General features: G+C 48.7%; 1 protein-coding gene across 2 annotated transcripts in view; it reads right to left on the bottom strand.

The window, feature by feature from the left end:
- Positions 1-13108, bottom strand: part of LOC125319356 (adenosine 5'-monophosphoramidase HINT1-like) — a 29844-nt gene extending 16736 nt beyond the window's left edge. The window contains exons 1-3 of one of the 2 annotated variants that reach the window (XM_048290462.1): positions 12917-13108; positions 11340-11444; positions 10179-10515 (exon numbers count right to left, since the gene is read on the bottom strand). In XM_048290462.1, the coding sequence (XP_048146419.1) occupies positions 10351-10515; positions 11340-11444; positions 12917-13093 (447 nt within the window). In that variant the 5' untranslated portion in view covers positions 13094-13108 and the 3' untranslated portion in view covers positions 10179-10350. Of the gene's footprint in view, positions 1-10178; positions 10516-11339; positions 11445-12916 lie in introns of those variants that run through there. The other variant, XM_048290461.1, reaches the window with a different exon arrangement.
- Between the last annotated feature and the right edge of the window lie 305 nt (positions 13109-13413).

Below are 13413 nucleotides of genomic sequence, written 5' to 3'. Positions count from 1 at the left end.
TCCTTTACTTAGCTCTTATATCTGAGCTGACATCATATGGTACGAAATATCCCTCTGGCCAATTTGGGTCAGCTGTGCTGGTTGTGTCCCCTCCCAGGATCTTGCCTGCCAACAGCCTACTGATGATTGGACAGAATGTTGGAGAGACAGCATTCATGTGTTGACAACACTGCTCAGCAGTAGCCAAAATACTGGGGTGTTATCAACAGCTTTCTAGCAATCAATGCAAAGCATGGCACTGATGGCCCCTATGGGGAAAATGAACTTCATCTCAGCCATGCTCAATACAATCTCCACCCCTTACTCCATACCATTTGTATCATAGATCCCACAGAACTATCTATCTATCTATCTATCTATCTATCTATCTTCTAACTATTCCACTCTATTTATTTGTCATGACTGAAATCCCTTCTTGCCAATGCTTACAACTTAAACTCCATCATTAAACCATCTTTATATCCAACACATAGATGCATACATTTTCATTAACTACTGTCCCCCGTCCATTCACAGATAGTTATTATTTTCCCATTTCATGGGCTTCCTCCACTCCTACAGATGTTCAAAAAGAGGTTGTGACTTGGGCTCCATTCCATCAAGATGGGTGCTCAGGACAGGACAAGCAGCATGCTCGATCATTGGGTCCCAACACCGGCCCTGCCTGGGTCATCATCGCACTCTCCTCTCTCCTCATAAAATTTACTCATCGTCAGTTCATGTCACTCCTGCTACTTTACTTCCTGCAACAGACAATTTACACACAGATTATTTTTCATGCAAGGTTAAATCTCCTTGAAGAACACACCTGGTATCCCCATCCTTCTGTGTTACCCACCAAGTATACCCTGGTCCTTGGGCAAAGGCAATCAATCCCATTAATAGGTTTGCCTTTTCCCATGGGAGGAGAAATCCACACCGACTTCCCCAGCCACTTCCCTGTGTGTAGTATGGGGACCTTATCTCCTCCCACAGTATGTAGTGGTTTTGCTTGGGCAGGACCAGGGTGGTTAGGAGATCCTCTGGTGTTAACCCACCAAGTGGCTTCTGCTAAATTTGCATCCCAAAACTTCCATGCCCCATTGCCTAGCACTCTTAAAATAGTCGTTAGCAGTCCATTATAACTCTCAGTCTTTCCAGAGGCTTGTGGGAGACAGGGGACGTGATATATCTACTCAATGCCATGTTTCTTTGCCCAAGACTTTAAGAAGTTGTTTAAAAAATGAGATTCTTTGTCTGATTCCATTCTTTCTGGGTGTAGCAGGTTGGGTTTGCAACCAGGCGGAAACACCAAATTAGTGTAGTGGTTTGGTCCAAGATACTCATTACTGTTTATCTTCTGTGAGATAAGAATTAGGAGAAATGCAAAGCAGGCACCAAACTTGAAAGAATATAAAGAAGGTTATTAACAGACCTAAAAGAAGAAGAAGAAAAAAAAAATACCACACCTTCAGAACTCTCCTCCTCCCCCCACCTTCCTCCCTTCTCCCACTGACAATGTAAAAAGACAACCCTTAAGATGTTCAGTCTGTTTACCACTTCCATAATAACCTTGTTCAGTCCACTTAGGAAGAGGAGTCTCTCTTGTCCATGCTATGAACACATTATCACAACGAGACAGCCGCCCACTTCCAAACAACTTTGTTCAGTCCATTTAGGAAGAGGAGTCTCTCTGCTCGCATGTGAGTCCCTTCCCCCAACTTGCAGCTTTTCCCACAACTGCTTTTGAGGGTCCACTCCTGAAGGTTTTTGGGGTACAATTTTAAGGTTGAGCCGTTCAAAAACAAAAGTTCTCTTCACCCATCTCTGGGAGCATTTCATCTCTAAGAACAGAGGCCCTTCTTCCCTGGGAGCAAAGGGTCTTCCTCATCTTCGTCTTTAGGACTATCTCTGGGAGCATCTCTAGGAACTGAGGTTTTCTCCTTTCCCATTTGGAGCAAAAGTCCTCATCGCTTCCATCTCTCCCTGTCCAAACTTCTCATGAAATTACAGCTGCATCAGCATCTGCCTATCTCAGCACAGGTGCTTTTGCTAACAAGCACGAGTTGAACCCTCCACCCCCCCATATCTTCATGAAATTACAATGGGTACTCTGACATATCATAGCTTCACAACAGAATTTCAGCTTTAAGCATCTCCTCTTTCTCTTCCCTCAGGTTTTCAGCTCTTCACAGCACTAAAAGCGTTAATCTCACCCAGGCCTTACAGCTGGAATGTGGCTTATCGCAGTGGAGAGGGGGGGGAGCCGAGCTGCTCCGGCTGCCCACAGCAGGGCTTTGGGGGGGTTCCGCAGGTGGAACAGGTCCATCGGCTCCAGGATGGCTGTGGCCCGGCCCAGCCTGGCCGGAGCAGGGCCTGGGCCGGGCCCGCTGGCCCCCCCACGGGTCCCGCAGCCACCTGTCCCAGCACCGGAAACGAGACAGAGAGGCTCTGCCTCGGAGTTTCCTATTCTTAAGTGTGCATCACAGAGGCGGTCACAACTTTAAGTGGCTTAAAGAATTAGGAAGCTGTAAGCACCCCTTTGCACTTCCGGGACTATGCTTTGCCAACCCATGACACTGGGGTACCATGTCACCACAAACTGTGCCGCTCAAGACCTAAGATGGTGTTTCGAGCAGTGGCATGGTATAAAGGGTATGTTTCCAGCCAAGCAGTGGTTGCCTCCACCATGATAAGTATGTAGATCTTGGCTTTAGCATGTTCATGGCAGCGATCCAATATAGTCAATTTGCCAGGCCTCAACATATGGAAAACCCAGCCACGGCCCTCTATTCCAAGGAGACTTTACTCATGTGGCTCCCTTGATTGCAGCATGTTTCACATTCATGAGTGACCAATGTGATACCCTCCATGGTCAGTTCCACCCCTCAATCATTAGTATAGTGGGCCATCTGATCCTCTTGTCTTGGGAATAGTTTTTATCCCATATCCATTTTTTGGTTTTGGTTTTAGTTTATTGTCTGGAAATGGTCACTACTCCCCCCCCCCGCCAACTCGGGGAGTATGGCGACGGGTGAGACCCTCGTGGAATTCCTGTGAGAGTTGGGGGCAAGGGGGAGTTGCTTCCTTCCAGTGGGGCGATCGTCTCCACGGCCACATAGTGCGGTGTTTCTGGCTAGAGATACTGTTGCCTTGTGGTTTTTGCCCATTTCTTTTTTTTCTTCTTCTTCCCATCAGCACTGTGACTGGAGCTTACTGGCTTGCTTCTCTGCTCCTTTGCTTGCTTGGGAGCCCAGAGCCAGCTCGTGCTGTGCTGGGAATCCGCTGTCCCCCCGCCGGGGCTGACCCCTCTGTGCAGCGCAACCCTGGGACCAGCCATTGCCAGTGAGCTATCCAGGAGAGCGACTCCCCGCCCAGCCCCGCTGTTCTCTGCTGCTGTTTCAGGGCTTCTTGCTACACTTTAACCCAATACCTGGACACCCTGTGGATTCTGGCACGCCCCAGAGTTTCTGCTACATTTTGTTTGCCACCCTTGGGTGTGCCTGCTTCTGCCATTCCAGCTTGCTGCTTCTGAGGTTTCCTGCTGCAGTCCATTCAGTTTCCTGAGTGGCACTGAGACCGGCTGCTTCCCATGAATTTGCAAAGGAAAGCCTCTTCTCTCCCTCTTGCCAGTTCGCCTGCCATTACTACGTGAAGGGAGACAGCTGAGCTCACGCCACAGTGCCCTCTGCAGCCATGGGGGAATCATTGCACCTGCCTTGCCCAGCCAGGAGTCAACAGTGCCCCTGCCGGCTGTGACCATAACTATACCATCAGGGAAAGTGACAGCTGAGAGAAGGCCGTTGTTGGGTTTCTGTTTTTGTTTGTCGTTGCTGCCGTTGTTGTTGTTTGTTTGCCTTGTTATATACTAGTATATATACTAGTAAAGAACCGTTATTCCTTTTTCCATATCTTTGTCTGAAAGCCCCATAGTTTCAAAGTTACAATATGTTGGAGGGGAGGAGGTCACATTTTCCATTCCAAGGGAGGTTCCCATCTTCCTTGGTAGACACCTGTCTTTCAAACCAAGACATCTCGATAACCCTGGCTCCAAAACCCTAATGGTCAACCTTGGATTTCTCCCGATGTTCTTTGCCAGAAGCTCCAAGTGAGACCATACTACCCAGCTGCAGTGTAGAGAATATTTTGCAGGGCCAGTCCAGCCCAAACAGGCCCAAGAGCTACTGCACAAGCTATTTCCTGTTTGATCTGCTCAAAGGCCTTTTGTTCTTCAAGGCCCCATTCAAAATGGTTCTTCTTCTGGGTCACTCGATAGAGAGGCCTCACAAGCTGACTATAACCTGGAATATGCATTCTCCAGAACCCCAAAAGGCCTGAAAACGCTTGTGTTTCCTTCTTTTTAGCTGCTGGAGACACAGTTGCTATCTTGTTAACCACATCCATAGGCACATGATGACATCCATCCTGCCATTTGACACCCAAGAACTGGATGTCCTGTGCAGGTCCCTTGACCTTATGTTGGTGTGACCCAGCCCACTGCGGGGCTGGGGCAGTGTGATGCCAATCAATCCCAGCCCCTCCCCTGGATCGAGTTTCCCTAAGAGGCAGACTCAGAGGGTGGGTCGATGGGCGGCTCAGAAGCCTAAGCCGCACCCCTCCTGGGTGGTGCCTGGGTACAAGCCGCCTCCCCCGGTTCGGGAAAATTCTCGGTTACTCGGTTGTTCACTGGTTCTCTGTTATAACTCCCGCCTCTCGGTTTCCCCCAGTGGCTGTTGTTACATTGTATCCTCCCCCTGGCTTGTAACTCATTGGTTGTTTTCCCCTTTCACCGCGGTTTTCAAATTGCCTATAAAACTGAAGATGAGCCTCGGGGAGGGATCCCATCACATACCTTTCCATTGGATTCCATCCCTCCGAGCTTGTTTGGATTGCGAAACTTCTAACAATAAACCTGTTAGAAGCCAGACCAGAACAGCCTCTCTCTTCCTTTGTCTCCGAGCTAACGTGAGCCGATCCCATCGGCTCCTGCCATTTCCCTCTGCAAAGAAGCCAGCTAGCTAGCCCAGCCAGCAGCTCCTTTCCTGATGCCAAAGTCGCTTCAGCGACACCCAGAAGAACGCAGCTGGACTGCCTCCGACCTGGGGCACGCCAGAGCTCGTGCCTCGAGCACCAAGAACTGCATTAACCTTACTTTTCTTTATGGCAAACACAGCTTTCAGAACATTCTGAACTATTCTTTTTCCCTTCTCAAACACTTCTTCTGCCTCACTGCCCCACACAATGAAATCATCAATGTATTGTAAATGTTCAGGGATGTCACCCATTTCGAGTACACTTTGGATCCGACCATGAGAGATGGTAGGGCTGTGTTTCCACCCCTGAGGCAGTCAATTCCAGGTGTATTGGACACCGCTCCACGTGAAAGCAAACTGTGGTCTGCACTCTGCTGCCAAAGGAATTGAGAAAAATGCATTGACAATGCCAAGTGCAGCATACCACCTGGCTGCCTTTGACTCCAGTTCATATTGGAGCTCTGATATGTCCTGTACAGCAGCACTCAGTGAGGGCATTACTTCCTTCAGGCCACGATGGTCTACTGTTAACCTCCACCCTCCATCAGACTTTTGCACTGGCCATATGGGACTATTAAAAGGCGAGTGAGTCTTGCTGATCGCTCCTTGGCTCTCCTTATCTGCCTTTTCTTTGTCACTTCTGGGGGCAATTACTGTAGTTGTTGTTGTTTGGGTCCCTGCCTCAGCCACAGTCTTCTGACAGTACTGAACTGTGGCTCTATAGGCACAGGCCAGGCCCCAGTACAGGACGAGAAGCTGCTGGGTTTCATTGGGGTAGGCAAGGCACACTTTTATCAGGTGACGTGTCAGTTTGCCAGGGTTCATTGCCTGTTCAGGTGTAAAGTCCCAGGCAATGGGAGATGATAACCACTCTAGGAACCTGCCCAAATCCTTCCACACACACTGCCACCCAGGGACCAACCGCTTCAAGGCACATTTCAGTACCTCCTCACCTAGAGTTTGTTTTGTCTTACACCAGGATGACACCAGGATTCCACAAACCCCATAGTGTACCAACAGTATTAGTTAATAGTATTAATGGTATTCAACAGCTTACATAAGGATGAACAAGGAACGCGGGAGCCTGCATTCTAAAACCATCCACATCAATCCCATGTCGGGAGAGGGAGAGGTATTCCCTCATTGTCCCCAGAAAACAGATTCACTTGCATGACAAAGCCATTAATGTCACAGCAAAGCACAGAGCCATTGTTTGTATTAACATGTTCCCAAACTCAATAAAACAAAGAGATAAACGGTGCACCTGACAAACTCCATGTCCCGCACAGGAGCTTGCTACTCAATACCTCCTATTACTCTACCATGCAAGATATATAAGTGCTATTGTCTCAGCCCACATTGGGTTCCAAAAAGGACTGTGGTGGGTTGACCTTGTCTGGATGCCAGGTGCCCACCAAGCTGCACCATCACTCCCCTTCTCAGCTGAACAGGGGAGAGAAAATAAGATGGAAAACAATTCAAAGGTTGAGATAAGGCAGTTTACTAAAGTAAAAGCAAAAGTTTGCACACAAACAAGCAAAGAGGTGAAAGGAAAAAAAAAATTATTCTTTACTTCCCTTTACTTTCCATCAGCAATCACTTTCCGGCCACTTTCTGATAAGTGGGGTTTCTCTGGAAGGCAAACACTGTAAATAAGAAATGCCCCCGCTTCCTCCTCCTTTTCTTAGCTTTTATATCTGACCTGATGTCATATGGTATGGAAAATCCCTCCAGATAGTTTGGGTCAGCTGTCCTGGTTGGGTCTCCTCCCAAGATCTCGCCCACCCACAGCCTACTGATGGGGGGCAGAATGTTGGAGAGACAGCGCTGATGCTGTGCCAACACTGCTCAGCAGTAGCCAAAACACTGGGGTGTTATCAACACCTTTCTAGCAACCAATGCAAAGCATGACACTGAGAGAGCTCCTGTGGGGAAACGAGCTCCATCTCAGCCACACCCAATGCAGCACCATTGGTGCCTGATTCTCAGCTTTGGGTATCCTTTGCTGCTGAAGTTGCAGTTATAGAAGACGGATTGGTGCCTGCGCTTCAGTCAAACCAACGTTCTGTCCTAATCCCTCCCGACAAAAGGGTTGGGAATGACATTGCCAGCCTTACTTATTGTCCTTTTACCCTTCACATCCTCAAGGCATTGCCTTCCCTAAGGCCCTGTCTTAATCAAGGTTAGCCAGACCACCCTCACGTATCCTCCATGGCATCTTTATAGCTGGTCCTGGGTTTCCAACACACACACACACACACACACACACACAAACACAAACACACAAAAAGCACCCAACAGGCTCTGCTCAGAGGCATCCCTTTCAATGCAGGAGTTCCAGATCTTTGCCACTTGTATTACCAAGTGCAAAAAATGGAGACTAGATCCTTTTTCTCACAAGAACCTCTTATTGCTCAGAAAGAAGGCTTTTTCCATTGAAACTTTCCCCCTCTCAAAGTGACTGGATCCCCAGATATTGATGGACTTTGCTACTCCCAAAACGTCCTGTTCCTACCCCGATCACTATCAGTCTCTAAGCCACCAACCCCCTTCTACTTCTACATTGACAAATCTGCTTTTAAGGCTTTCTGATGCCAGATCTTGGCTGACTGCCAGGGGTCCAACCAGCTGTTCTCTCACTGCCCCTCCCCAAAAGGACAGGGGAAGAAAATAGGATGAAAAAGTTCCTTCAGGACATAGCCACCTGCCAGATCTAAGGGCAGCAGGGAAATATCTGCCCCGGACAGTGTTTTGCCCTTTCTTAAATATGCTTACACAGGGGCGCCACCAGCTTTGTTGAGTTGCTTAGCTTTGGCCCTCAGGGAGTCCAGTGCCTAGCTGGCAGGAACTAGCTGTGTCCTTCGCAGGGCAGACCCTGGCCTCTTCTCAGAGAGGCCACCTCCTCAGGCTGCATCTGGAGCACTGTGTCCAGTTCTGGTCCCTACAATTCAAAAAAAGAGAGACAGACTGGAGAGGGTCCCAAGGAGGGCCATGAAGATGATCAAAGGGCTGGAGAACCTGCCCTATGAGGAAATCCTGAAGCAGTTGGGTTTTTTCTCCCTTGGAAAAGAGAAGGTTCAGGAGGAACATCATCACAGTATTCTGGGTCTCAAAAGGCAGCTGCAAAGAGGACAGAGGCTGTCTCTTAACAGGGAGCCACGTGGAGAAGACACAGCGGGGGTGTATTCCTTATTTTTTTTTATACTTACCCTTTCCTCCCTCACCCCAACCCAGCTGCCACATAGATAATTTGTGAGTTGATTTTGGTTTTAGATTGATTGATTTTAGACTTTAGTTTAATTTTTCTGTGTGTGCCTTAAGCATTTTGTAGTAGTAAAATGAACCATGCCAACAAACTTTGTTGAGTTTTCACCTTTATACAAAACCTGCTTTTGCTGATACCTTTGCCGGTGATTCTTTAAGCGACCTAAAACACCCATTTGCACAAATTGGCGTAGTTGGCAGGATGGCAAGCGATGGCTACTTACAGAAGCATGGAATAAGCCCGAGTCGTAAGTTCTTGGAAAAATGGGTTAGGCATGATCGGAAAGCTGTGGAGGAGCATCTAAAAGCAGCTATGGGCTGCATGAAGGCTAGCAAAGAGAAAGGAATTCGTTACAAACTGTTAGGCACCTGCCTAGGCTCAGAGGGAACCTCATCACAGTATTCCAGTACTTAAAAGAGGCTACAAAGAGGACACAGGCTGTCTCTTCACAAGGAGCCACATGGAGAAGACAAGGGACAATGGGCAGAGGTTGCACTAGTCCCCATCGCTGAAGGTTTTCAAGATACTATTGGAAAGGGTGCTAGACAATCTAATCTAGGCTCCCTTTCCAAGAAAAGGCTGGACCAGATGATCTTCTGAGGTCCCTTCACACCTGGGCTGCTCTTGGATCCTACAATTCTCCAGTGGATCTCGGTTTCATAATGCTTGGCTCTCTTCAGTTCGGAGCAAAGTATCAAAAACCTTGCCTGTGAGGCGGGGCATAAAATTCCACAAGGCACCACAAATTTCTAAAGAGTATGGCAATCACCCAGTCTCTCGGAATGTATAAGCCTTACCTAGCTTTTCCAAAATTCCCCCACCCCCCTGAAAGCAGGAACACCTTCTAGGTACATAGACAGAACAATAGGCATTACCTACCTCAGCCATTCAGTAAGCAAACACTGCACCAGTGCAGTTTCCATCTACTTCCGGTAAATCATTTCAATCTCTGCCCTGGGACGATTAAATAAAGGTGAAGTCCTTGGGTTATTTACACAACCGCGTCACCAAACTTCACCCAATTTCTTGGGGATCTTGAAGAAATGAAGATGCCTTTCAGTGAGTGCCTAACATGCCTCTGTAACATAGAATTCAAGGGCAATGAGGGACCGCCCTCCTTTCCAATGCCCATCTCCCTTTTTTAATAGCTGTTAAAGCAAGCTGAAATTTGCCATCTCCCTGCAATGTAGTTTTTGTTAGGGTCTGGCTTGAGATGGAGGTAACTTTCCCCATAGAAGTCCTCATAGTGCTCTGCTTTGCAGTTGTAAATAGAAGGGTGTTGATAACACATCAATGTTTCAGCTACTGTGGAGCACTTCTCCCACAGCATGGAGGCTGCCACTCCAACCACCCCCACCCACAGAGTCAAGTAAGCTGGGCGTGGGGAAGAGGTTGAGAGGGGACAGAGCCAGGACAGCTGCCCCAAATTGACAAAAGAGAGATTCCACTGTGCTATGGAAGCACCACAGCTGCCAGTCAGACCCATTGCTTTCTCCTACCATATCCCTCCTCACCAAAAAAGGAATATCAATGGGACCTTATCACACAGCTATTCATAAAGTAGGAGGTGAATGCTTCCAACACATTGCACCATGCTGAAAAACCACTTGGACGGCATGCCTGTAGCCTCACATACAGTATCTTCTACAGTGTTAGCAGCAGCCTGCACGGGCTTTCTGTACGTTGGTGTACCACTGCCAAAGAGCTAAGACTCTGCTTCCTACAAGACCTGGGAGACTGCTAAGCGCTTTCAGCATCATGCTTTAAATGACCGGACAAATCACTATCTATCAATGAAATGCTGTTACCAGGCTGAAACATTCCACATACTTGCACTCCGGGGAGACACTGTTTGAACTTGAAGAACTACTTCCCTTCAGTAAGACGCGCAAGACGGAGATGATATCCCCATGACAAATCTTTATTGTGCAACTGCTGCTCAAGGCTTTTATTACCTTCCACAGACACATCACAAAAAATTACACATCGACAGCGGCTAGATTGATGGGCAACAGACGAAATCCATTCAGTGGCAATTTGTACACGTGCAGCAACTCTTGCGATGCCAAAATCTTAGCCAGGTGGCCAGCCCAACTGATGGCCACCCAGAATAGGTAGATGTATACGATAGACAGACTGCCCACCCTCGGGCCCTTCATCCACAACCATCCGGAATCCATTGGTCAGGCCCAGGTGAGCAACACACTTCTCGCCAACAATCATTACATGCCCAAGAAGCTGGAGAAGGAAGTACAAACCCATAAATAAGTAAAAAAAAAAAAAAAAAGCTAAAAAAAAAAGTAAAACACAAAGAGGGGAGAGGGCAGGAAGGGAAGGAATGAGAGCAGAGAAGAACCACCCAGAGAAAGCAGCTAGGCAATTCCTAGCAATTCAACCATTGCACATCAAATCAATGTCCATCTGACCGCCGGCAACTGAAGCTTTCCAAGCAAAGCTACAAAGACCAATTATGCACACTACAGGGGGAAAAGAGAGCTAAGCAATTTTTTTCAAGCTAGACAGCAACAAGCAAAAAAGCAGCCACTGAAGCTGACTTTGTCTCCGGGTTAAAGCCCCCATTGTGTATTCAGGCAACATAAGCAATCCTGGTGGAAAATAAACTTTAGGCTGCCTTTTGCGTGGGTTTACAAAGTCTTTGAACTTGACTTTCATAGTTAAAAGCAAAGCATTCAGCACCTCTCAACAAGCTTTGTCCTTCCTCACCCCTGACGTGCCAAAAACCCCAAGCCCTCTTCTCCGTGTTAGAAGTACTACTACTCTTACTCTAAACCATGACAATAAGCACCAGACTGCGCTCCAAAACAACACTGCATTTTGCACCAGAAGTACATACCCAGGAATGAGCATTGGTTTATATCACTGCTTTTAGTCAAAAAGCTCAACTCCATTACAAGCTAGAGGCAAAAGATTATAGCGCCACAAAACCCAAAGTAGCCTACTGTGCCCTATCGAGAAGGAAAGGGGGAGTGGGAAAGAGTCTAGTACACGAGAAACTAATTACAAGTACAGTTTAGTGTACAGACAGCTTCCACAGTACTTACAGATTCACCAGAATTTCCTGCTTCAGACAACCCGATAATCGGCTCCTTAGGCACGACTAGGAAAAGCATCCCAGCTTGCGGTGAAAGATCATGGAACGCACGGCACTGGAGGAAGAGTAAACAGTTAAAACATAATCGGCTTCAGAGAAAAGTAATAGTCTAAGGAAATCCATCTGCCCCACTGAACTCCTACAGAAGCAGATTACCAGATACCCCAAACACAGGCCAGAACATTGATTTTTCTTGTGTGATAGTAATTCTTTCTATACCCAAAACACAAGATATTTACAGAGCCCCCTGCAGAAGTGGGATACAGCGTGGAAGACGATGGGTGAAGGAGATGGGCCACTATTTGCCATTAACAACCTTCAGTATGTTTTAGTTTGGGCTGATTTGTTTCCTCAGCAGTTCTTCTATTGGATGTGGTCCACACAGAGGCAGGAGACAAATGGCTTAACCGAATCAGCAAAGAGGTTAGTGAAATGGAAGAGCAGTAGCCATTCACTTTCCACGGTACAGGGAGCTCAAGCATTGAACAAACGTATAATCACAGGAAGCCTGCAAGTGCATAGGACCAGTCTGTCTTCTACATTGCACGCAAACACTACCTTCCAAAGCAGAAGGCATCCTTAACTGTTAACCTTCAGCATTTTAATAACTAAATCATACGGGATATTACCTTAAAGTTAACATCGCATAGGCAACGGCTGCATTGTTTTCCCCCCGGTCTAAGCAGCTCACTCTCGTTCCCAGCACCAGCACCCGTGACCCTCGCAAGCATGCTGTTATCACGGTCTTACTTCCCCACAGAAAGAAGATCAGGGAAGCTTTTGCAGCCTGCAGGATGACCCCTTTCTAAACTTTTTTTTAAAGCAAAACCGGAAAAAGCTGTAATTCCTTGCCCTAATTATCCAGTTTGGGGATTCAGAACCAAAGCCTAGCACAGCGCAGCTGTGAAACCTCTTCAGTGTTATTACATAACACATCAAGACCTGCATTTCTCCTAAGAAGAGCCAACTCATTACGGTCACTACTCAGACATTCACTGTTCACGCGCGCGCGCGCGGAATCCCCGGGAGACTGACTGCGTGTGCCTAAAATAAGCTTTCAAAACTATCATCCTACACGAGGTAGGACCACTACCATTCCTCGGCAGCAAACTTTGCACGACTTGCAGTGCCAAAGGGACATCACGCGGCAAACACCAAACGCGTTAGCGTCGGAGGCCCTTCTCTACGCGCGCGCACGACACGGTGGGGGGGGGGATCCGGGATGGGATCCGAGGCGAGCCCGGACAGCACCTGACAACCACGACGCGCCGCGGCAGCTGGAGGGGTGGGGGTGGGGGGCGGGCACGGAAGAAGCTTTGGGGTGGTGCAGTAGAGAGCGCCACAACCCAGAGAGGCCCCGTCTGTCCCCCGTCCATCCACCCACCCGCAGCAGCAGTGTCGCCACCCGCCCTGACGCGCTCCCGGGCACCGCACACAGGGTCCTCGGCTCAGGGTGCCCACGAAAGCGGGAGGAGGGGGAGAGGGAGGAGGGAAAAGGAACCGCGAACAGAGCAAAGCCGCGGCTACCTCCTCGCTCTCGTCGCTGACGGTACCGCTGAACCGCCTTGCCGATGATCTTTCCAAAGACAATAGTGGCGCCAACAGACCGGACGAACCGCACCCCGATACTCTCGTCAACCAAGGACAACGCCCGTTGTCGCCCCCGCGCTTCCTCCACTCGGCCAGGCCCTCCGCGACGCCCATTGGGCGGCCGGATCGCCGCCAGCCGATCCCGCGTCTCGATTGGCTGTCTCGTCTGTCGTTTTCGTTTGTCTCCGCCTCGTCTGCGTGTCCGCCCTCGTCGAGCTGGTGTCCTCGGGGCCGCGGAGGGATCCGACCTTGTCGAGTACGCGGAGGGATCTTCCCCGTGTAGTGCTGCGACCCTGAGGGCGGGCAACGAGGTTGCAGAAGTTGTTGCAGTTACAAGTACTATTTCTTGTAATTTGTCACTGCATCAAGTCCACCCCAAAGGTGCCGGTGCCGGTGCCTGTGCCTGTGCCTTTTTGGTGCTGCTACCTCCAGTT

The sequence above is a fragment of the Corvus hawaiiensis genome, chromosome W (genome assembly GCF_020740725.1).
Source record: "Corvus hawaiiensis isolate bCorHaw1 chromosome W, bCorHaw1.pri.cur, whole genome shotgun sequence".
NCBI lineage: Eukaryota > Metazoa > Chordata > Aves > Passeriformes > Corvidae > Corvus > Corvus hawaiiensis.
This window is presented reverse-complemented; position numbering and strand designations above follow the sequence as displayed.